General features: G+C 42.3%; 1 protein-coding gene across 1 annotated transcript in view; it reads right to left on the bottom strand.

Moving 5' to 3' along the window:
• Positions 1-1,088: 1,088 nt before the first annotated feature.
• The window catches only part of LOC117962853 (zinc finger protein 850-like), a 33,938-nt gene continuing 10,704 nt past the window's right edge, over positions 1,089-24,322 (bottom strand). The window contains exons 2-3 of the mRNA XM_059010598.1: positions 20,738-21,710; positions 1,089-4,124 (exon numbers count right to left, since the gene is read on the bottom strand). Coding sequence (XP_058866581.1) covers positions 3,145-4,124; positions 20,738-21,710 — 1,953 coding nt within the window. The 3' untranslated portion in view covers positions 1,089-3,144. The remainder of the gene's footprint in view (positions 4,125-20,737; positions 21,711-24,322) is intronic.

Genomic DNA, 24,322 nt, shown 5'->3' with positions numbered 1-24,322 from the left:
CATCTCCGCTGATGGCTGAATAGGGGAGGTTAGCAGGGTAATGTTCCTGCGTGGGGATAGGGAGACAGGCAGCACCAACGCGTTTAACTTCAACACTAACCCTTAAAATGTTCTTCCTGTTATTAAGCAGTGGTATAATGGGAAGCAGTGGTAAATTGAAAATAACAGAAGCCAGTTTTTACTATAGTGAAGTAGGCTACAATTTGTTTTTCATTAAAAACGTGTTTATTGAAATTAATGTTCAGCTTTCATATTGAAGCTTGTTGTGGGCGACTCATTCAATCAAACCCAGTAGTGTGGAATTTGCTTTAATCGTTCAAGACGTTTTTCAAATCAAGTAAACTTATTTGTGTTTAACAAACGACACACGAGCGTGGCAGTCCTTCTATCACAGCCAGTGTCATGTTTATAGCACGCAGCTGAAATGGTAACGTGACAGCGCTGTCTCTGTTTAGCGCACGCAAGAACGTGCAGAATGGATGGAACTCTGTTGAGAATTGGAAGACAACGCATTTGAGAGCAAAACATTTTATGACATTTTTAAATCTCATAGCTGAAGAGGTGCCGGCGCTTTGCCTCGTCAAGACCAGAGGTGCCGGGCTGAGCCCCAGCCAGCCCTGGCATAAATTAACCTATATATATATATATATATATATATATATACACACACACACTGTAACCTCCAAAGTCATTCTAAATAAATTTAATCAAGTTACATACACTTACAAATTCAAATTGTATTCATAACACTCGTCCATTTTAAGTTAGTTGAACATTCAAGTTTACTTTAGTTGTTCAAACATAAATGGTTGAAGTAGAATCAGGGGACTGGATTCCCATCAGCCCTTGCAGGGCTTGTACAATTTATTTTTTGAATTGTTTGTTGTTTATTGTGTTGTTGTTTTGTGTGTGTGTGTGCGGTTGCACACGTGTGTTGTGTTTGCTTGTCTCTTGTGTCCCCGGCTGCCTCCCTTGCACGTGTTCTCCTTGTGTTGTTTGTGGCCAGCCCCGTTCGGCGGTCAGTCTGCGGATGTGACGTCACTCCCTTCTCCCTCTGTCTGCATCTCTGCGCTTGCCTGGTTCCAGCACTTGTAAATGCTGCCAGAAGCACAGAAGCAGAAATGCTGCACTTGCAGCTAATAAAATAACTTGCTGGTTTCACACTGTTTCCTCAGCTCACTTTTTATTGTTAAAATTAATTAAACATATTCAAACGAACTAAAAATTACATCTAACGTCTGTGTATGAGCTGCTGCCTGTTGTTTTCCTGTGTGTGTGTGTGTATGTGTGTGCACCGCCCCCTGCGGGCTCGCTCTGCTGTGCGAGTGATGGAAAGTTATGCAAATCACCTACTCTAGCCCGACCAATGAGCGGTGAGGATAAGCTTATATTAAGAGAAGCCTGCACTCTGCATGTGGTTGTTTTGGCTGGAGCCTCAGAGAGTTAAAGAGGAGCTCCCTGTACTGCATTCGAGCTCTAAACATGCTGAAGTGTTGCAATACCCAGGAGAGCTGTGTGCTAGCTGGAACTAGAGGGGAAGATTAACCAGTATCTTGCTAAACAACAGGAATTCTGTGGAGCATTAAAATACACAAATCATGACAAATAAAAATAATAAACATCTTAAAAAATAAAATTTATTGCACATTGGATCATTTTAAAAATGCATGATTAGTTGTGACTTTTTATTTTCATGTTTTTTTCACTACCTAAAAGGCTCTTTCCCAGCAGTCCTCTATATCCTCTGAATGCAGAGTCTGCCTGGGTGCTGCGTCACATGATGAAGGCTCCAGCACTGACAACGACTCAGAGAGGCAGAGCGATAGAACTCCATTTGATACAACAACCTTTAAAAAGTACATTTTGCTAATTTAAATACAAGCTAGACATAGGTGTTGTTTTAGCATTGCTTACTATTGTGTTATATAATTAATCAATTAATTTCACAATTAACACATTTCTCATTTTTAATTCAGAAATCAATTGTTTCTACTAACTTGGCTTGTGTTTTTCAGACACAGTAAAAGCGGATCAAATGCATGAAAAACACAAGCCAAGTTAGTAGAAACAACTGATTTCTGAATTAAAAATGAGAAATGTGTTAATTGTGAAATTGGGGCAACCTTGGCCCCCACCTCTTTGATAGTTGTGCCTGTTTGCTTGGTGCTGATCAAGGTTGCCTCAATTGTTTCTTCCAAGTTAACTTGTGTTTTTGATACAAGTTAGAAGAAACAACTGGGGCAACCTTGGACCTCATCGGTTTTACAGTTGTGTCTGTTTGCTTTCTGCTGAGCAAGGTTGCCCCAAAGGTTTCATGAAGCTTGACTTGTGATTTTGATATCTCTACTTTAAATGGCTGGGCACTTTTGAGAACTTTTCATTTTTTCACATTTCCAAAGTGTTTTTGTTTCAAATTCATAATGCAAGGTTAACATTTTTTTCTTCATGATAGAACAGTCCCAATTAACATAGTCTTTAAGGTTTCTCTCTTGTGGTGGAATTTTCTGCATACAACCGAGCAGGCACCGGTCCCGTACCGAGAGAACGATTGAGACAGAGACAAGTCGGAGCAACTCACACTTTATTAGTCTGCAGACTGGAGCATTCAACAAAGTAACACAGACTCTGCAAGCAACCGCAAAGAAAGCTCAAAATACACTAAGTCAAACAGTTCCTTATATAATCAGTTTTTGCACAGAGTTCATGACTTGTGGTAATTCCTATCCTCCTCAGTCAGCTCAAACCAACCCCGTGGTATTCTTGACACTGTTGTCTACCGACTTTTCTGATTGGTTGATTTTTCTAGTTGCTAGGGAGAGAGTGTCTGTCAGGTCTCACAAAGTTGATTCCCCTAATACAAGAATATTAGCTAAGTGACTGGGGAGAAAAGAGGAACTATCGCTGTCTCAAAATATTATCATTTGAGACAGTGTCCTATTCTCATGTCGCTGACTCATGCACTTCTCTGAAAACAGGGCTGCTGACCCTTGGCCACATTCCAGTGTGTTAGTTCAACATTGTAAATCTAATACTTTGTTAACATCAAACTTCATATAATATCATTATTCAGGTTATACAAATCACAGAGATCACCCAAACATATTAGATTAGAACTCTTCGTGCGATTATTCTATCATTCTTCTATCACACTCTCCTGTGAATTCGCTGGTGATTTTGAAGGCCTTGTTTAAGACGGAAACTCTTCCCACAGTCAGAGCAGCGATACGGTTTCTCTCCTGTGTGAATTCGCTGGTGTGAAACAAGGTTGTTTGAATGACTGAAACTCTTCCCACAGTCAGAGCAGGAATACGGTTTCTCTCCTGTGTGAATTCGCTGGTGTTTTTTCATGTCTCCTGACCTACTGAAACTCTTCCCACAGTCAGAACAGTGATACGGTTTCTCTCCTGTGTGAATTCGCTGGTGTGAAACAAGGTGTCCGGACTGACTGAAACTCTTCCCACAGTCAGAGCAGGAATACGGTTTCTCTCCTGTGTGAATTCGCTGGTGTTCTTTCATGTCTCCTGACCTACTGAAACTCTTCCCACAGTCAGAGCAGCGATACGGTTTCTCTCCTGTGTGAGTTCGCTGGTGCGAAACAAGGTGTCCGGACTGACTGAAACTCTTCCCACAGTCAGAGCAGCGATACGTTTTTTCTCCTGTGTGAATTCGCTGGTGTTCTTTCATGTCTCCTGACCTACTGAAACTCTTCCCACAGTCAGAGCAGCGATACGGTTTCTCTCCTGTGTGAGTTCGCTGGTGTGAAACAAGGTGTCCGGACTGACTGAAACTCTTCCCACAGTCAGAGCAGCGATACGTTTTTTCTCCTGTGTGAATTCGCTGGTGTGCTTTCATGTCTCCTGAGTAACTGAAACTCTTCCCACAGTCAGAACAGTGATATGGTTTCTCTCCTGTGTGAATTCGCTGGTGTGAAACAAGGTTGTTTGACTGACTGAAACTCTTCCCACAGTCAGAGCAGCGATACAGTTGCTCTCCTGTGTGAATTCGCAGGTGTTTTATCATGTTTTGTGACCTACTGAAACTCTTCCCACAGTCAGAACAGTGATACGGTTTCTCTCCTGTGTGAATTCGCTGGTGTGTTTTAAAATGCTCTAACTGGGTGAAACCTTTCCCACAGTCAGGATATTCTCCAGCGCCCGCCCTCGCTTTAGCTGCTGGACTGGAACCTGGAAAATATGAACAGGAAAGTAAGAGGGACTGCTTGTTGGCTTAGGCAGGGATGGAAATAAGCTCCCCTTGCATAGCAGTTTGATCCCTTCCTGGTTTTACTAGCAGTTTAATAAGACACACCTGTGCTTGTTACCTATACATTGGGGCTAATCAGGCTTATTTTAAAACCTGGATCAGGTGAATCTGCTATGCAATAGGAGTCTTATTTCCATCCCTCACTTAGGGAAGGTGGCGGATTTGATTAAAACATGTGAATTTCAGCTGTGGGGGCTTGCAATAGGTTACAACAGCTTTAAAAAAAACAAATAAACAAAGCCTTTACTTTATGTGTAAAAGCAGAGTCAGTAAAGTACACATCACCTATTTATTTAATACAAGTTACAGTATTATACCTCTTTGACGTAGCGCCGCAGCAGAATCTCCCAAATAGTATCTGTTTCAGCCAAATCGGAGCCGTTTGCATCTCTGCTTTATGTGTAAAAGCAAAGTCAGTAAAGACTGATGCTGGTGAAACCGAGCCCTGGGATCAAAATCTGCCTTCAAAGACCTCCTGTAATGTTTCAGGTCTATTTCCTCTAACACAGGCTACAATTCTATCTTTAAATAGCATTATTTTACGTATTTACAAAAATATCCATATACTGTTACACTGAACATTTATAATGATATATACAGTACTTTAGTGTTTCTAATCCTTGGTATAATTCCCCCAACTCCTAGAGCAATGACTACATTCTATCTGTATCTGAAGTTCACCAGTATTGAGTCCTATCTTGAACTGGCTGGAGTGGTACAGGAAAAACAAATAGCTAGTAATGTAACCTACATGCTCCCTCCCTCCCTCTCAACCACACTGTGGATATCACACAATCTAGAATGACAATGTCACAGCTACTGGGAGTCACTCACCTGCTAGACTGCATTCTGAATGGGAGCGCCCGTCTTCCTTTCCACCTCCTTGCGTGCTGTTGGGAGAGCCTTCCTCTCCAGCGCCTTGCTCTCTCACGCAGATTCTCTCCAGCACCACGCTACACTCCCGCAGGCGTACAAGCTCCTGCTCAGGGATGTTTGGTTTGAAGTCCTCGGATTCTTCCTTCCCTGGTTCCATGTGCTCAAACTCTACTTCAGGGGACTCCTGTTTAATACAGACAGTTTCCAGCACCTCTTCTTGTTTAACAGGAAGGGGTTCTTCTGTCTGGGGGATCTCCAATTCATTGTGCTCAGCTTTAATCTCAGAGACCTCTGGCTGGCTGCTCTCACATTGCATCTCACAGAGCTCCTGTTTAATGGGGAGGGAAGCCAGCCTAGAGAACTCCACTCTAATGGAGACAGGTTCAAGTTCAGGGAACTCCTCTTTAATCTGGACAGATTCCATCTTCACACTGTCCATGGCAGCACGCGGGATTCTGTTTAGTAGCGGCTGAAAAACAAATGCATGTATTTATTTAAATACAGGGTTATGAAGGCCATTCAAGGGGCCGACAACATCTGTCCTTAATAGCAGGGGTGGCTTTGCTAATGAAGGGACATACAATTTCTTGTAATGACTTCATAATACCAGAGGATTTTATCTGTTGAAATGTTTACATAACGTATCCATTCCATATATTATTTATTGCAGATTTCTTTCGAGCAACATGTTCTAACATTTGTTTCAGATTTGGAACATACCCAGTAGTCTCTGCATGTAGGAATACCTCCTAAGAGAACACTTTTTGATATAGACTGACTACACAGGGGAAAGTTGACAGAGATTCATTTTTATTTTTTCACTCTGCTATTTTATTATTATTATTATTATTATTTGTTTATTTAGCAGACGCCTTTATCCAAGGCGACTTACAGAGACTAGGGTGTGTGAACTATGCATCAGCTGCAGAGTCACTTACAATTACGACTCACCCGAAAGACGTAACACAAGGAGGTTAAGTGACTTGCTCAGGGTCACACAGTGAGTCAGTGGCTGAGGTGGGATTTGAACCGGGGATCTTCTGGTTCCAAGCCCCTTTCTTTAACCACTGGACCACACAGCCTCCTACATCTACATTGTGAATCTACAAGCTACATCTGTATTGTGAATGACTAGCGTATCATATCGGAGGCATGGATTAGTGATGAGACATTATCACTTTTACAAGTCAATTTGATTATCAATTATCAGTTACGACTATTCTAATAACATCCTTCTAGGGGCAAAAAGTCACAAAAAGGTTCCTGATTATTATTTTTTTATTCTAATTAAACTACAATAAACTTCAGTAACTTTTTCAACAGCACTTTCAAACCTAGAAAACATACAGTATGCATTATATTGAAGTCAATACTAAAGCAGCATTAGCAATATATAAACCATACCACTTCACAGAAACCACTTTTAAATAAAGAAGAAAAGCACACACACAATCTGACAATGCACTCTCATGCTATCAACTGCCTGAATCTTCTCTTAAAGTCTTTCGAATCTCTTACACCCCAGGGAATTATGCACAGAAAAAAAAAATATCCAAAATGATGCAGTATCTCTGAACAAGTGTGTGCAAAGTAACAAAACTATTGTGCAGTTGTATTGGGTCCTTCTCTCATACTGGATATGAAAATACTAGCATAAGTTAAAAAATAATAACTAGAAAACAATGGATTTTTTTCTAAATTCCATGATTGATATAAAGGAACACCAGCTCCTTCAGTTTGTCTTCCGAAAGAGAACGCCTCCGATCGGACAGGACAAGATTCCACAGCGAGGTGCTGCGCTCGGCATCGGCTGTATTTACTGCATCGATGTATCTGAAAGCTAATGTTTTCACATTAAGAAGACGGTCAGCTGTCGATGACCAAAACAAGTCAATGTCGAATTTCCCCTGTGGATCGCATCGGCCGTCACCTTCACAGTGTTCAAAGCAAAGCAATGAAAATCTTTTAGTCTCTCGTTTGCTGATATATTTGCAACGTGGGCTCTTTGTCGTGGCATTTTCTGACAAAATCAGTCAATGTTCCCTTTATCCTCAGTGGGTCAACTGCACTGAACTGAAAGCAGCGTATTAACTGGGGATGATCCCGTGGTTAGAACGCAGCTCCGTACTAAACTAGTGCGCAAGTTAGATACCAATTGCAACGAACTTGGAGGCTGAAGTTAGTCCCCAGCTGCGTACTAAAAAAGGTATCAATTGCACCGAAGCCAAAAATAACTGCTGCTGCCCTCTAGAGGATACCAAGTACGGGACTAACTTAGTTTAACTCTTGCCATGGACTAAGAATTTTAGTATCGTACTAAGTGGAATAGTGGAAGACATGTGAAAGTCCCAGAATGTACTGGCAGTTTATTTTTGCTGAAATAATAATGTGTGCATATAATATACACACATATACAGTGCCTTGCAAAAGTATTCAGACCCCTGACCAATTCTCTCATATTACTGAATTACAAATGGTACATTGACATTTCGTTCTGTTTGATATTTTATTTTAAAACACTGAAACTCAAAATCAATTATTGTAAGGATGTCATTGGTTTTATGTTGGGAAATATTTTTAAGAAATAAACTGAAATATCTTGCTTGCATAAGTATTCAACCCTTGTGCTGTGGAAGCTCCCAGTTTACACCGATGAAAGAAATTGCCCTAACGAGGACACAATTACCTTACCATTGGCTTCCACCTGTGAACCATTAAAGTTGCTGTCACATTTTCTGCATAAAAACCCCACTGTTGAAGGATCATTGGTCAGGCTGTGAATCTGAAGGAAAATGAAGACCAAAGAGCATTCTATAGAAGATAGATATAAAGTAATACAAATGCATAGATCAGGGAAAGGGTACAAAATAATATCCAAGTGTTTGGCTATCCCAGTGAGCACAGTTGGATCAATAATCAGGAAGTGGAAGCTGCATCACACCACCCAGGCACTGCCAAGAAAAGGCCGTCCCTCAAAACTCAGCACTCAAACAAGAAGGAGACTTGTGAGAGAAGCCACAGAGAGGCCAACAATCACTTTGAAGGAGCTACAGAGTTCAGTGGCTGGGAGTGGAGTAATGGTGCACCAGTGAACCATATCAAGAGCTCTGTATAACACTGGCCTGTATGGGAAGGTGGCAAGAAAGAAGCAGTTACTCAAAAAGTACCATCTGAAAGCACGTCTGGAGTTTGCCAGAAAGCATGAGAGTGACCCAGCTGCGATGTGGGAAAAGGTTTTGTGGTCAGATGAGACCAAGATAGAGCTTTTTGGCCGACACTGTGTGCAAAGCTGGTACATACTTACCCCAAAAGACTTAAAGCTGTTATTGCAGCAAAAGGTGGCTCTACCAAATATTAATGTGTGGGGGTTGAATACTTATGCAAGCAAGATATTTCAGTTTGTTTTATTGTTCTTAAAAATATTTCCCAATGTCACCTTACAATAATTGATTTTGAGTTTCAGTGTTAAAATAAAATATCAAACAGAACGAAATGTCAATGTACCATTTGTAATTCAGTAATATGAGAGAATTGGTCAGGGGTCTGAATACTTTTGCAAGGCACTGTATATATACACACACACACACACACACACACACACACACACATACATATATATATATATATATATCTCCCATGTTTGTGGCTCAGATGCCGGGAGCTGTTTAGGGTTATGTTGTCCTGGTTGCCACCTTGCTGGCTATTCAAGCCACAGTGAGCAGCCCCATCGTGTGCCACATAATCAGGGTGCCTCGGACAAACCATTTGAATGTTTTTTGTTTTATTCTTTTGCACATTTTCAGTTAATCTTTTTTTTTTGGTTGCTTTTTTGTCCCTTTTGTATATATGGCCATAATTGCTTTATTTTGTGTCCAATTTGTTCCAATTTCACGTATGACGTATACCTGTAACCTTTATAATTAAAGAGTTATAGCCACAAATCTAACAGTAAAAACATGTGAAAATAACTCGGACCCTATTATTAACCTCCTTGTGCTCCGTGTTTCGGGTGAGACGCTGTTTATGCATAGTTCACACATACCCTATAGTCTCTGTAAGTTGCCTTGGATAAAGGCGTCTGCAAAACTAATTATTTATATATATATATATATATATATAGGTCAGTTTACGCGTATTTCAAAATAAAAGTCTCAAATAATCTGCTAAAAAAATGCCTTACTGTATTTATCTTTATTTTTGTTTATGTTGCTTATTGTATTTCTATTTGTTTGTATTTCTATTATATTATATATTTTGTATGTAAAAATCTGTCATGTGTATATTTCATACATTCCTGAAAAAATTAAGGATTGTAACTCAGTAAAAGGGGGGTGAAATGTAATGAACAGACTCATAGTGAATAGAAAATGGGGTTGGTTGTGCCAGATTTACGTCACTGCTATTGTTGCTGGGGTTTTAGTAGTGCTCGGGTGCTGAAAACACAACATTTTGACTGGTAGGTTGTGTATTTCAGCCATTCCTGAAAAAATTAAAGATTATAACTCAATAAAAGGGGGTTAAATGTAACTAATTCACTCAAAAATAAAATAATGATTGTAACTAAAACAATAGGGATATTTTATTCTTTGTATGTTAATGTAACCCTGTTTAAGCTCCCTGTTGGTAGGTGGTAGTCTTAGATTTTCTGACCCAGCTTATCGTTGACCTTGGGCTTTAAGATCTGTTGTGCCAGGAATACCATGGCTGTGCATGAAGGTCCGATACCTCTCAATATCTGAACACTTCCCCGTCACATGCTCAGATCTGTGGTGTACTGATGGTGTACATCTCAGTGATGACTGTGGAATGAATCTCCTTGCACAGCTCATGTGGTGTGCAGCTTACTGTTTACTGCACAAGAGACCAAACCAGCAACAACAGGTTTGCAGAGCAGTAAACCTGGCCTCACTCCACGTGTGGTTGTGAGAGGGTCAGCACCAGTAATCAGCAGGTTTGCAGAGCAGTAAACCTGGCCTCACTCCACGTGTGGTTGTGAGAGGGTCAGCACCAGTAATCAGCAGGTTTGCAGAGCAGTAAACCTGGCCTCACTCCATGTGTGGTTGTGAGAGGGTCAGCACCAGCGATCAGCAGGTTTGCAGAGCAGTAAACCTGGCCTCACTCCACGTGTGGTTGTGAGAGGGTCAGCACCAGCGATCAGCAGGTTTGCAGAGCAGTAAACCTGGCCTCGCTCCACGTGTGGTTGTGAGAGGGTCAGCACCAGCGATCAGCAGGTTTGCAGAGCAGTAAACCTGGCCTCACTCAACGTGTGGTTGTGAGAGGGTCAGCACCAGCGATCAGCAGGTTTGCAGAGCAGTAAACCTGGCCTCACTCCACGTCTGGTTGTGAGAGGGTCAGCACCAGCGATCAGCAGGTTTGCAGAGCAGTAAACCTGGCCTCACTCCACGTGTGGTTGTGAGAGGATCAGCACCAGCGATCAGCAGGTTTGCAGAGCAGTAAACCTGGCCTCACTCCACGTGTGGTTGTGAGAGGGTCAGCACCAGCGATCAGCAGGTTTGCAGAGCAGTAAACCTGGCCTCACTCCACGTGTGGTTGCGAGAGGGTCAGCACCAGCGATCAGCAGGTTTGCAGAGCAGTAAACCTGGCCTCACTCCACGTGTGGTTGCGAGAGGGTCAGCACCAGTGATCAGCAGGTTTGCAGAGCAGTAAACCTGGCCTCACTCCACGTGTGGTTGTGAGAGGGTCAGCACCAGCGATCAGCAGGTTTGCAGAGCAGTAAACCTGGCCTCACTCCACGTGTGGTTGTGAGAGGGTCAGCACCAGCGATCAGCAGGTTTGCAGAGCAGTAAACCTGGCCTCGCTCCACGTGTGGTTGCGAGAGGGTCAGCACCAGCGATCAGCAGGTTTGCAGAGCAGTAAACCTGGCCTCGCTCCACGTGTGGTTGCGAGAGGGTCAGCACCAGCGATCAGCAGGTTTGCAGAGCAGTAAACCTGGCCTCACTCCATGTGTGGTTGCGAGAGGGTCAGCACCAGCGATCAGCAGGTTTGCAGAGCAGTAAACCTGGCCTCACTCCACGTGTGGTTGTGAGAGGGTCAGCACCAGCGATCAGCAGGTTTGCAGAGCAGTAAACCTGGCCTCACTCCACGTGTGGTTGTGAGAGGGTCAGCACCAGCGATCAGCAGGTTTGCAGAGCAGTAAACCTGGCCTCACTCCACGTGTGGTTGTGAGAGGGTCAGCACCAGCGATCAGCAGGTTTGCAGAGCAGTAAACCTGGCCTCACTCCACGTGTGGTTGTGAGAGGGTCAGCACCAGTAATCAGCAGGTTTGCAGAGCAGTAAACCTGGCCTCACTCCACGTGTGGTTGTGAGAGGGTCAGCACCAGCGATCAGCAGGTTTGCAGAGCAGTAAACCTGGCCTCACTCCACGTCTGGTTGTGAGAGGGTCAGCACCAGCGATCAGCAGGTTTGCAGAGCAGTAAACCTGGCCTCACTCCACGTGTGGTTGCGAGAGGGTCAGCACCAGCGATCAGCAGGTTTGCAGAGCAGTAAACCTGGCCTCACTCCACGTGTGGTTGTGAGAGGGTCAGCACCAGCGATCAGCAGGTTTGCAGAGCAGTAAACCTGGCCTCACTCCACGTGTGGTTGTGAGAGGGTCAGCACCAGCGATCAGCAGGTTTGCAGAGCAGTAAACCTGGCCTCACTCCACGTGTGGTTGTGAGAGGGTCAGCACCAGTGATCAGCAGGTTTGCAGAGCAGTAAACCTGGCCTCACTCCACGTGTGGTTGTGAGAGGGTCAGCACCAGTGATCAGCAGGTTTGCAGAGCAGTAAACCTGGCCTCACTCCATGTGTGGTTGTGAGAGGGTCAGCACCAGCGATCAGCAGGTTTGCAGAGCAGTAAACCTGGCCTCACTCCACGTGTGGTTGTGAGAGGATCAGCACCAGTGATCAGCAGGTTTGCAGAGCAGTAAACCTGGCCTCACTCCACGTGTGGTTGTGAGAGGGTCAGCACCAGTGATCAGCAGGTTTGCAGAGCAGTAAACCTGGCTTCACTCCACGTGTGGTTGTGAGAGGGTCAGCACCAGCGATCAGCAGGTTTGCAGAGCAGTAAACCTGGCCTCACTCCACGTGTGGTTGTGAGAGGGTCAGCACCAGCGATCAGCAGGTTTGTAGAGCAGTAAACCTGGCCTCACTCAACGTGTGGTTGTGAGAGGGTCAGCACCAGCGATCAGCAGGTTTGCAGAGCAGTAAACCTGGCCTCACTCCACGTGTGGTTGTGAGAGGGTCAGCACCAGCGATCAGCAGGTTTGCAGAGCAGTAAACCTGGCCTCACTCCACGTGTGGTTGTGAGAGGGTCAGCACCAGTAATCAGCAGGTTTGCAGAGCAGTAAACCTGGCCTCACTCCACGTGTGGTTGTGAGAGGGTCAGCACCAGCGATCAGCAGGTTTGCAGAGCAGTAAACCTGGCCTCACTCCACGTGTGGTTGTGAGAGGGTCAGCACCAGCGATCAGCAGGTTTGCAGAGCAGTAAACCTGGCCTCACTCCACGTGTGGTTGTGAGAGGGTCAGCACCAGCGATCAGCAGGTTTGCAGAGCAGTAAACCTGGCCTCACTCCACGTGTGGTTGTGAGAGGGTCAGCACCAGCGATCAGCAGGTTTGCAGAGCAGTAAACCTGGCCTCACTCCACGTGTGGTTGTGAGAGGGTCAGCACCAGCGATCAGCAGGTTTGCAGAGCAGTAAACCTGGCCTCACTCCACGTGTGGTTGTGAGAGGGTCAGCACCAGTGATCAGCAGGTTTGCAGAGCAGTAAACCTGGCCTCACTCCACGTGTGGTTGTGAGAGGGTCAGCACCAGTGATCAGCAGGTTTGCAGAGCAGTAAACCTGGCCTCACTCCATGTGTGGTTGTGAGAGGGTCAGCACCAGCGATCAGCAGGTTTGCAGAGCAGTAAACCTGGCCTCACTCCACGTGTGGTTGTGAGAGGATCAGCACCAGTGATCAGCAGGTTTGCAGAGCAGTAAACCTGGCCTCACTCCACGTGTGGTTGTGAGAGGGTCAGCACCAGTGATCAGCAGGTTTGCAGAGCAGTAAACCTGGCTTCACTCCACGTGTGGTTGTGAGAGGGTCAGCACCAGTGATCAGCAGGTTTGCAGAGCAGTAAACCTGGCCTCACTCCACGTGTGGTTGTGAGAGGGTCAGCACCAGCGATCAGCAGGTTTGCAGAGCAGTAAACCTGGCCTCACTCCACGTGTGGTTGTGAGAGGGTCAGCACCAGTAATCAGCAGGTTTGCAGAGCAGTAAACCTGGCCTCACTCCACGTGTGGTTGTGAGAGGGTCAGCACCAGTGATCAGCAGGTTTGCAGAGCAGTAAACCTGGCCTCACTCCACGTGTGGTTGTGAGAGGGTCAGCACCAGCGATCAGCAGGTTTGTAGAGCAGTAAACCTGGCCTCACTCCACGTGTGGTTGTGAGAGGGTCAGCACCAGCGATCAGCAGGTTTGCAGAGCAGTAAACCTGGCCTCACTCCACGTGTGGTTGTGAGAGGATCAGCACCAGTGATCAGCAGGTTTGCAGAGCAGTAAACCTGGCCTCACTCCACGTGTGGTTGTGAGAGGGTCAGCACCAGTAATCAGCAGAGCTGATCCTTTCCAGTGGGCCGAGGTGAAGCACGCTACCACCGAGAAGGCAGCGGAGGAGCTATTCCTGGCGATGATGTCTGTAAGTATTAAAACTTCATTTGTGTTGTTTTAATTTGATGTTCTTTGGCATTAGACAATAAAATATGCAAAACAATCTGAGTGATTGTCAGTTCTGTGCTATTATCTGAATTACATTTCCTCAATATGTAGCTGAATTACATTACATTAACGTGGATTGTATATAAAAACAAAGTGAAGGGTGAACGGTCTTAAAAAAAGGTGTCTAATAAGGAAGTAGGGCTGATTACAGGTGAGGTGATGGAGAAGGAGGTAGGTAGGACTACAGCTCAGGTGAAGGAGGGAGGTAAGACTACAGGTGTGAAGCATGGAAGTAAGACTACAGGAGAGAGGTAGGACTGCAGGTGCAGGTGTGATGAATACACTAAATATTACACTGAATATTACTAAACTTAAGGGAGGAAGTCCAACCACAACCAAACACAAAAAACATAAAGGAAAAAAAGCAAATCCATTAGATTATACAGTAACTGCAAATGCCATTCATGACGTTAATCAAAGCAATAAAAAAAACAAACACATTTCAATTTTTAGGACTGACTGAAATACACAACCTACCAGCTAAAATGTCGTGTTTTCAGCACCCGAGCACTACTAAAACCCCAGCAACAATAGCAGGGACGTAAATCTGGCACAACCAACCTCATTTTCTATTCATTATGAGTCTGGTCATTACATTTGAACCCCCTTTTACTGAGTTACAATCCTTAATTTTTTCAGGAATGGCTGAAATACACAACCCTCTAGTTGCCAAGTACCATCACAAACTAAAAAGAGATTTAAACACATAGATAATACATTATTAGCAATGCATTTCTGAAGGTATGTAAGTCACATAGATTATTTTCGTGTTTTCACTTGAACAGCTACACTGTATGTTTGTACTCATTCACAGCATACCTTAGTATGTGTTAACAGAATCCTATAAGACACATCTTATTTCCATTAGTATGGGGGTCTACACCAGCAGTCATTAAAGGTACAAACTTGAATGAGATGGTTTAAAAAAACACATCAACACTAAAAAGAAAATGATCTTTTTATTTGCTCCAGCATCACCAGCAAAAATGGTTTTGTGCTGGTACCCAGTGAGTGATGTGGAGCACTTTCTTGGTCTGTGGTGTGAACCACTGCCGTATAATGCAGAATCCATTGCTTACAATACAATAAGCTTCTACATTATTTTCATTTTAATCAGTTTATTTAAGTGAATGCACTTTTAATAACAGGATATGTGAAATAATATGATATCTTGTAACAATTGTAAGTCGCCCTGGATAAGGGTGTCTGCTTAGAAATAAATAATAATAATAATAATAATAATAATAAATCTTGTTTAAAAGTGTTTTTATATATATATATTTTTTATTATTAATAGTACTTTTTTCTATTTCTGTATTTTATTCTGTATTCTGCTTACCAAGTGCTTTGGGCTGCTTTTAATAATTGTATTGTATGTTTCTGTACTTCACTCTGCTGGATTCTGCTTGTAAAGCGCTTTGAGCCACTGTATTACACATTGATTGCACTATACAGCTCGAGATTATTATTACATTGTTTAAGGCAGTGACTCCCAAATTATTGTTATTTCAGAAGTAGCCTATCTCATTCCTACAGAGCAAAATCAATTAATAAATAATAAATTACCTGGTGTTGAAGTCTTGGTCTCTGTTAACATATATTAACCCTAATAAATGATCATTTATCATCTTGTTTTTGCATTTATAGGTTACAGTAATTTATACAGTATATGCAAAAACAACTATATATATATATATATATATATATATATATATATATATATATATATATATATATATATATACACATACAGGAGACCTTGGTCATTAATAACATTCTTAAAAATAATATTAATAATTAAATGAATAATGCATGATGAGCAATGTATACTTCTTGCTGCTGCTTTTACTGTCTCTTTCAGTCGTTATATGAGAGTGACAGGATGGAGGGACTTTTATTTTGGAAAAAAACAGCCGGTTTCGACATCGAGATGCGGAAGCAGCATACGCCGGAAGTGAAGTTGTTGCTAGCTTCACGGAGATAAAAACGTCGGTACCTTATTTTTTATTGATTTAATTGTTATATTTTAGTTTAATTGTTATATTTTAAATGGACTCGGTGTTGTTGATGACGTCACGCCTGTTCATTTAACAAACAAAGCGTCACAAACAAATAACCTTCAATTAAAATGAATAATACTGTAACTTACCTTTTAGTCTCGTCCACGCCTTACAAACGGGTATGTAATATCGTTTAACTAAACACACAAATATAAAATCCTCCGCAGGGCTCCGTGTTTACCTCCTGCTGTGTGTTTGAAACGCCAGCAGCGCCGCGTTCCCGGATGCAGTTTGTGCGCATGCTCCGAGGCGGAGGCTCTTCTTCTGGTTAATCTATAGGACGCATCCCATCTATTATATTAGATGATGAGCGCCCTCCATCTGTACTCCTTTGTGTGTCTTTGTTTTACTTTATTTTTCTGTCATCTTTATTTATTATAACTTCCCTTCTTTTCCTGTTTCCTTTATATATTTCGTCAGTATCCTTTCTCTATTCAGTCTCCCGTCCTCTTTCCCTAGCAAGTTCTTTATATTGACTTCCTATACCTCCATTTCTCTCAGCCTCCTCTCCACTTTCCTTCTCTGCTCCTCATATTTCTCACACTTTAATAAATAATGTTCTACTGTTTCAGCTACTTTACATTTTTCACACTTTCCATCTTCATGTTTCCCCAGTCTTAAAAGATGTTTATTTAATGAACTCTGCCCAATCCTTAACCTATCCAACGCTCTTTCCTCTTTCCTTCCCAACTCTTTGTTCACCAGACTGTTATTCACCTCTTTCTGGATATTATGATAAAAACCTTCCTTTTATGCTTTTAAGCTGAGTCTCAGCTGCTCCATCAAGCTCCATAGAGGCACAGCGTCCATTCAAAACTAACACAAGAAAGAGTTCACATCCTTTTTATATTTAACGGCTGTAATACATACAGTACTGTATCGATGCCTCTGTAATTTCCATTGATAAATCATTACAAAAATAACATCTTAGAGTTTTATTACACTTGATAATCGGTTCCCTTTTCTCTTTTGCAGTTGTAGTTTTTGTTTTGCACTTTGGAAACATGAACGAAAAACACAGGTGAATATAATTGAAGTAGACTGTAAACCCGACACACACACACACACAGCTCACAATATTACAGCAGATACCAGGAAAAACCTATTCAGGTAACTGACAGTATATTCATTATTTACAATCACTCTGCAATATCCATGTCTTCATCCTCTACGTCAGCCTCCTCCACTTTCCTATTCTCATACATGTCGCTGTTCGTGGTTGAATCATCTCCGCTGATGGCTGAATAGGGGAGGTTAGCAGGGTAATGTTCCTGCGTGGGGATAGGGAGACAGGCAGCACCAACGCGTTTAACTTCAACACTAACCCTTAATAAAATGTTCTTCCTGTTATTAAGCAGTGGTATAATGGGAAGCAGTGGTAAATTAAAAATAACAGAAGCCAGTTTTTACTTTAGTGAAGTAGGCTACAATTTGTTTTTCATTAAAAACGTGTTTATTGAAATTAATATTCAGCTTTCATATTGAAGCTTGTTGTGGGCGACTCATTCAATCAAACCCAGTAGTGTGGAATTTGCTTTAATCGTTCAAGACGTTTTTCAAATCAAGTAAGCTTATTTGTGTATAACAAACGACACACGAGCGTGGCAGCCCTTCTATCACAGCAAGTGTCATGTTTATAGCACGCAGCTGAAATGGTAACGTGACAGCGCTGTCTCTGTTTAGCGCACGCAAGAACGTGCAGAATGGATGGAACTCTGTTGAGAATTGGAAGACAACGCATTTGAAAGCAAAACATTTTATGACATTTTTAAATCTCATAGCTGAAGAGGTGTCGGCGCTTTGCCTCGTCAAGACCAGAGGTGCCGGGCTGAGCCCCAGACAGCCCTGGCACAAATTAACCACTGTGTGTATGTGTGTGTGTGTGTGTGTGTGTGTGTATATATATATATATATATATATATATATATATATATATATCTACTACCGGTCAAAAGTTTTAGAACACCTCCATTTTTCCAGTTTTTATTGAAATTTACGCAGTTTAATGTCTCAATGTACTCTGAAATTAAAGCATAGAACAAATAAACAATTGGAGATAAAAAAGAAATCATGAAATCATTTTGTTCAACAAAATTTAATCTAAATTTTTGACTCATCAAAGTAGCCACCTTTTGCAGATATAACAGCCGAACACACTCGTGGCATTCTTTCTACAATGGAAATCAAATATTGTTCGGAAAGTTCATCCCACCACTGTTGCAGAAGTTCCCACAAATGTGTTGCACTTGTAGGTTGCTTTGCTTTCACCCTTCTGTCCAGTTCATCCCAAACCAGCTCGATGGGTTTTAAGTCTGGAGACTGTGATGGCCATTCCATGATTTGAAGCCTACCGTCTTGTTCTTTTCTTCTAAGGTAGTTCTGACATAGCCTGGAGGTATGTTTTGGGTCATTACCTTGCTGTAGGATGAACCCCTGACCAACTAGGCGTATACCAGAGGGTATTGCATGGCGCTGCAAAATGCTGTGGTAGCAGTTTTGGTTCAGGGTGCCACTCACTCTGTGCAAGTCGCCGACTCTGGATCCAGCAAAAGAGCCCCAGACCATCACGCTTCCTCCTCCATGTTTGACAGTTGGTGCCACACACCGAGGAACCATTTTCTCGCCATTATGAGAGCAATATACTACTTCCTGCATACAATACTGTCCAAATAATGCTTAAGAGGGTGTAGTAACACAGTCTGTTCCAACACTGCTTTTATACAGAGGGTTTGTAAGTAATCAACAAAAGTTGAGACACCTGTAGGAATTGTTAGCATCAACTTTCAAGGCTTAATTTACTTCCATTGCTGCAGAACAGCTGTAAGTTGTTAACCCATTACTTGTTCCCTGAAAAAGGCCTTTTTGTATAACTCTGAAATGTACATTATTTTTCAGTTTTTGGTAACCTAAACTTTTTTTTTAAACCTCTGGCAGTTTACAGCTTACCTTTGTACCATTTCAGGTTATTCACTGGACTTGAACTGCTTAAATTTCAATAAAACTGGAAAAATGGGCGTGTTCTAAAACTTTTGACCGGTAGTGTATATACACACTGTAATCCCCAAAGTCATTCTAAATAAATTAAATCAAATTACATTCACTTAAAAATTCAAATTGCATTCCTCCATTTTAAGTTAGTTGAACATTCAAATTGACTTTAGTTGTTCAAACGTAAATGGTTGAAGTAGAATCAGGGGACTGGATTCCCATCAGCCCTTGCGGGACTTGTACAATTTATTTTTTGAGTTGTTTGTTGTTTATTGTGTTGTTGTTTTGTGTGTGTGTGCGGTTGCACACGTGTGTTGTGTTTGCTTGTCTCTTGTGTCCCCGGATGCTTTCTTGCACGTGTTCTCCTTGTGTTGTTTGTGGCCAGCCCCGTTCGGCGGTCAGTCTGCGGATGTGACGTCACTCCCTTCTCCCTCTGTCTGCTTCTCTGCTCCTGCCTGGTTCCAGCACTTGTAAATGCTGCCATAAGCACAGAAGAAGAAGTGCTGCACTGGCAGCTAATAAAATAACTTACCGATTTCACATTCTGTTTCCTCAGCTCACTTTTTATTGTTAAAATTAATTTAAAAATGTTCAAACAAACAAAAAATTACATCTAACGTCTGTGTATAAGCTGCTGCCTGTTGTTTTCGTGTGTGTGTGTGTGTGTGTGTGTGTGTGCACCGCCCCCTGTGGGCTCGCTGAGCTGTGCGGGTGGTGGAAAGTTATGCAAATCACCTACTCTAGCCTGACCAATGAGCGGTGAGGATAAGCTTATATTAAGAGCAGCCTGCGCTCTGCATGTGGTTGATTTGGCTGGGGACTCAGAGAGTTAAAGAGGAGCTCCCTGTACTGCATTCGAGCTCTAAACATGCTGAAGTGTTGCAATACCCAGGAGCTGTGTGTTAGCTGGAACTAGAGGGGAAGATTAACCAGTATCTTCAAAATCAACAGGAATTCTGTGCAGCATTAAAACACACAAATCATGACAAATAAAAATAATAAACACATCTAAAAAATATAATTTATTGCACATTGGATCATTTTAAAAAATGCATGATTAGTTGTGACTTTTTATTTTCATGTTTTTTTCACTACCTAAAAGGCTCTTTCCCAGCAGTCCTCTATATCCTCTGAATGCAGAGTCTGCCTGGGTGCTGCGTCACATGATGAAGGCTCCAGCACTGACAACGACTCAGAGAGGCAGAGCGACAGAACTCAATTTGATACAACAACCTTTAAAAAGTACATTTTGCTAATTTAAATACAAGTCAGACATAGGTGTTGTTTTAGCGTTGCTTACTATTGTGTTGTATAATTAATTAATTACACAACTAACACATTTCTCATTTTTAATTCAGAAATCAATTGTTTCTACTAACTTGGCTTGTGTTTTTCAGACACAGTAAAAGCGGATCAAATGCATGAAAAACACAAGCCAAGTTAGTAGAAACAATTGGTTTCTGAATTAAAACTGAGAAATGTGTTAGTTGTGAAATTAGGGCAACCTTGGCCCTCATCGGTTATACAGTTGTGCCCATTTCCTTGGTGCTGAGGAAGGTTGCCCCACTTGTTTCATGAAGCTTGTCTTGTGTTTTTGATATCTCTACTTTAAATGACTGGGCACTTTTGATAACTTGGCGTTTTTTCGCATTTCCAAAGTGTTTTTGTTTCAAATTCGTAATGCAAGGTTAACATTTTTTTCTTCATGACAGAACAGTCCCAATTAACAGAGTCTTTAAGGTTTCTCTCTTCTGTGAATTCGCTGGTGTTTCTGAAGGCCTTGTTTAAGACAGAAACTCTTCCCAGTGTCAGAACAGTGATGCGGTTTCTCTCCTGTGTGAATTCGCTGGTGTGTTTTCAGGGATACTGAGTGACTGAACCTCTTCCCACAGTCAGAGCAGCAATACGGTTTCTCTCCTGTGTGAATTCGCTGGTGTGAAACAAGGTTGTTTGAATGACTGAAACTCTTCCCACAGTCAGAGCAGCGATACGGTTTCTCTCCTGTGTGAGTTCGCTGGTGTGTTTTCAGGGATACTGAGTGACTGAACCTCTTCCCACAGTCAGAGCAGCAATACGGTTTTTCTCCTGTGTGAATTAGCTGGTGTGCTTTCATGTCTCCTGACCTACTGAACCTCTTCCCACAGTCAGTGCAGCTATACGGTTTCTGTCCTGTGTGAATTCGCTGGTGTGTTTTCAGGGATAGTGAGTGGCTGAACCTCTTCCCACAGTCAGAGCAGCAATACGGTTTCTCTCCTGTGTGAATTCGCTGGTGTGAAACAAGGTTGTTTGACTGACTGAAACTCTTCCCACAGTCAGAGCAGGAATACGGTTTCTCTCCTGTGTGAATTCGCTGGTGTTTTTTCATGTCTCCTAACTGACTGAAACTCTTCCCACAGTCAGGGCAGCGATACGGTTTCTCTCCTGTGTGAGTTCGCTGGTGTAAAACAAGGTGTCCGGACTGACTGAAACTCTTCCCACAGTCAGGGCAGCGATATGGTTTCTCTCCTGTGTGAGTTCGCTGGTGTAAAACAAGGTTGTTTGACTGACTGAAACTCTTCCCACAGTCAGAGCAGGAATACGGTTTCTCTCCTGTGTGAATTCGCTGGTGTTTTTTCATGTCTCCTAACTGACTGAAACTCTTCCCACAGTCAGAGCAGGAATACGGTTTCTCTCCTGTGTGAATTCGCTGGTGTGCTTTCATGTCTCTTGACCTACTGAAACTCTTCCCACAGTCAGAGCAGTGGTACGGTTTCTCTCCTGTGTCAGTTCGCTGGTGTGTTTTAAAATGCTCTAACTGGGTGAAACCTTTCCCACAGTCAGGATATTCTCCAGCGCCCGCCCTCGCTTTAGCTGCTGGACTGGAACCTGGAAAATATGATCAGGAAAGAAAGTAAGAGAGACTGCTTGCTGGCTTAGGCAAGGGTGGAAATAAGCCACCCTTTGCATAGCAGTTTGATCCCTTCCTGGTTTTACTAGCAGTTTAAAAAGACACACCTGTGCTCGTTACCTATACATTGGGGCTACTCTGGCTCATTTTAAAACCTGGAATAGGTGAATCTGCTATGCAATAGGAGTCTTATTTCCATCCCTGGCTTAGGGCAGGTGGTGGAGTGTATTAAAACATGTGAATTTCAGCTGTGGGGGCTTGCAATAGGTTACAACAGCTTAAAAAAACCAAATAAACAAAGCCTTTACTTTATGTGTAAAAGCAGTCAGTAAAGTACCCATCATCTCTTTATTTAATACAAGTCACAGTATTATACCCCTTTGACGTAGCGTCGTAGCAGAATCTCCAAAATAGTATCTGCTTCAGCCAAATCATAGCCGTTGGCGTCTCTGCTTTATGTATAAAAGCAGTCAGTAAAGACTGATGCTGGTGAAACCGAGCCCTGGGATCAAAATCTGCCTTCAAAGACCTCCTGTAATGTTTCAGGTCTATTTCCTCTAACACATGCTACAATTATATCTTTAAAATAGCATTATTTTACGCATTTACAAAAATATCCATATACTGTTACACTGAACATTTATAATGATATATACGGGCGGGCAGCAGTGTGGAGTAGTGGTTAGGGCTCTGGACTCTTGACCGGAGGGTTGTGGGTTCAATCTCCAGTGGGGGACACTGCTGTTGTACCCTTGAGCAAGGTACTTTACCTAGATTTCTCCAGTAAAAACCTAACTGTATAAATGGGTAATTGTATGTAAAATAATGTGATATCTGTATAATGTGAAATAATGTATAATGTGATATCTTGTAACAATTGTAAGTCGCCCTGGATAAGGGCGTCTGCTAAGAAATAAATAATAATAATAATAATAATAATAATAATAATAATAATAATACAGTACATTAGTGTTTCTCCCCCTTGGTATAATTCCCCCCTCCCCTCCTCCTTAGAGCAACGACTACATTATATCTGTATCTGAAGTTCACCAGTATTGAGTCCTATCTTGAACTGGTTGAAGTGGTACAGCAAAAACAAACAGCTAGTAATGTAACCTACATGCTTCCTCCCTCTCAACCACACTGTGGATATCACACAATCTAGAATGACAATGTCACAGCTACTGGGAGTCACTCACCTACTAGACTGCATTCTGAATGGGAGCGCCCGTCTTCCTTTCCACCTCCTTGCATGCTGTTGGGAGAGCCTTCCTCTCCAGCGCCTTGCTCTCTCACGCAGATTCTCTCCAGCACCACGCTACACTCCCGCAGGCGTACAGGCTCCAGCTCAGGGATGTTTGGTTTGAAGTCCTCAGATTCTACCTTCACTGGTTCCATGTGCTCAAACTCTACTTCAAGGGGCTCCCATTTAATACGGACAGTTTCCAGCACCTCTTCTTGTTTAACAGGAAGGGGTTCTTCTGTCTGGGGGATCTCCAATTCATTGTGTTCAGCTTTAACCTCAGAGACCTCTGGCTGGCTGCTGTCACATTGCATCTCACAGAGCTCCTGTTTAATGGGGAGGGACGCCAGCCCAGAGAACTCCACGCTAATGGGGACTAGTTCAAGTTCAGGGAACTCCTCTTTAATCTGGACAGATTCCATCTTCACACTGTCCATGGCGGCACGCGGGATTCTGTTTAGTAGCGGCTGAAAAACAAATGCATGTATTTATTTAAATACAGGGTTATGAAGGCCATTCAAGGGGCCGACAACATCTGTCCTTAATAGCAGGGGTGGCTTTACTATTGAAGAAATACAGAATTTCTGATAAGTTCATAATACCAGAGGATTTTATCTGTTGAAATGTTTACATAATGTATCCATTCCATATATTATTTACTGCTGATTTCTGTCGATTAACATGTTCTAACATTTGTTTCAGATTTGGAACATACCCAGTAGTCTCTGCATATAGGAATACCTCCTAAGAGACCACTTTTTGATATAGACTGACTACACAGGGGAAAGTTGACAGAGATTCATTTTTATTTTTTCACTCTGCTATTTGAAGCTGCATCTGTATTGTGAATGACTAGCGTATCATATCGGAGGCATGGATTAGTGATGAGACATTATCACTTTTACAAGTCAATTTGATTATCGATTATCAGTTACGATTATTCTAATAACATCCTTCTAGGGGCAGAAAGTCACAAAAAGGCTCCTGATTATTATTTTTTTATTCTAATTAAACTACAATAAACTTCAGTAACTTTTTCAACAGCACTTTCAAACCTAGAAAACATACAGTATGCATTATATTGAAGTCAATACTAAAGCAGCATAAGCAATATATAAACCATACCACTTCACAGAAACCACTTTTAAATAAAGAAGAAAAGCTCACACAATCTGACAATGCACTCTCATGCTCTCAACTGCCTGAATCTTCTCTTAAAGTCTTTCGAATCTCTTACACCCCAGGGAATTAT

Source organism: Acipenser ruthenus, chromosome 41 (assembly GCF_902713425.1).
Source record: "Acipenser ruthenus chromosome 41, fAciRut3.2 maternal haplotype, whole genome shotgun sequence".
NCBI classification, from domain to species: domain Eukaryota; kingdom Metazoa; phylum Chordata; class Actinopteri; order Acipenseriformes; family Acipenseridae; genus Acipenser; species Acipenser ruthenus.
The sequence above is the reverse complement of the archived record's forward strand: the minus strand, read 5'-3'. Positions and strand labels throughout refer to the sequence as shown.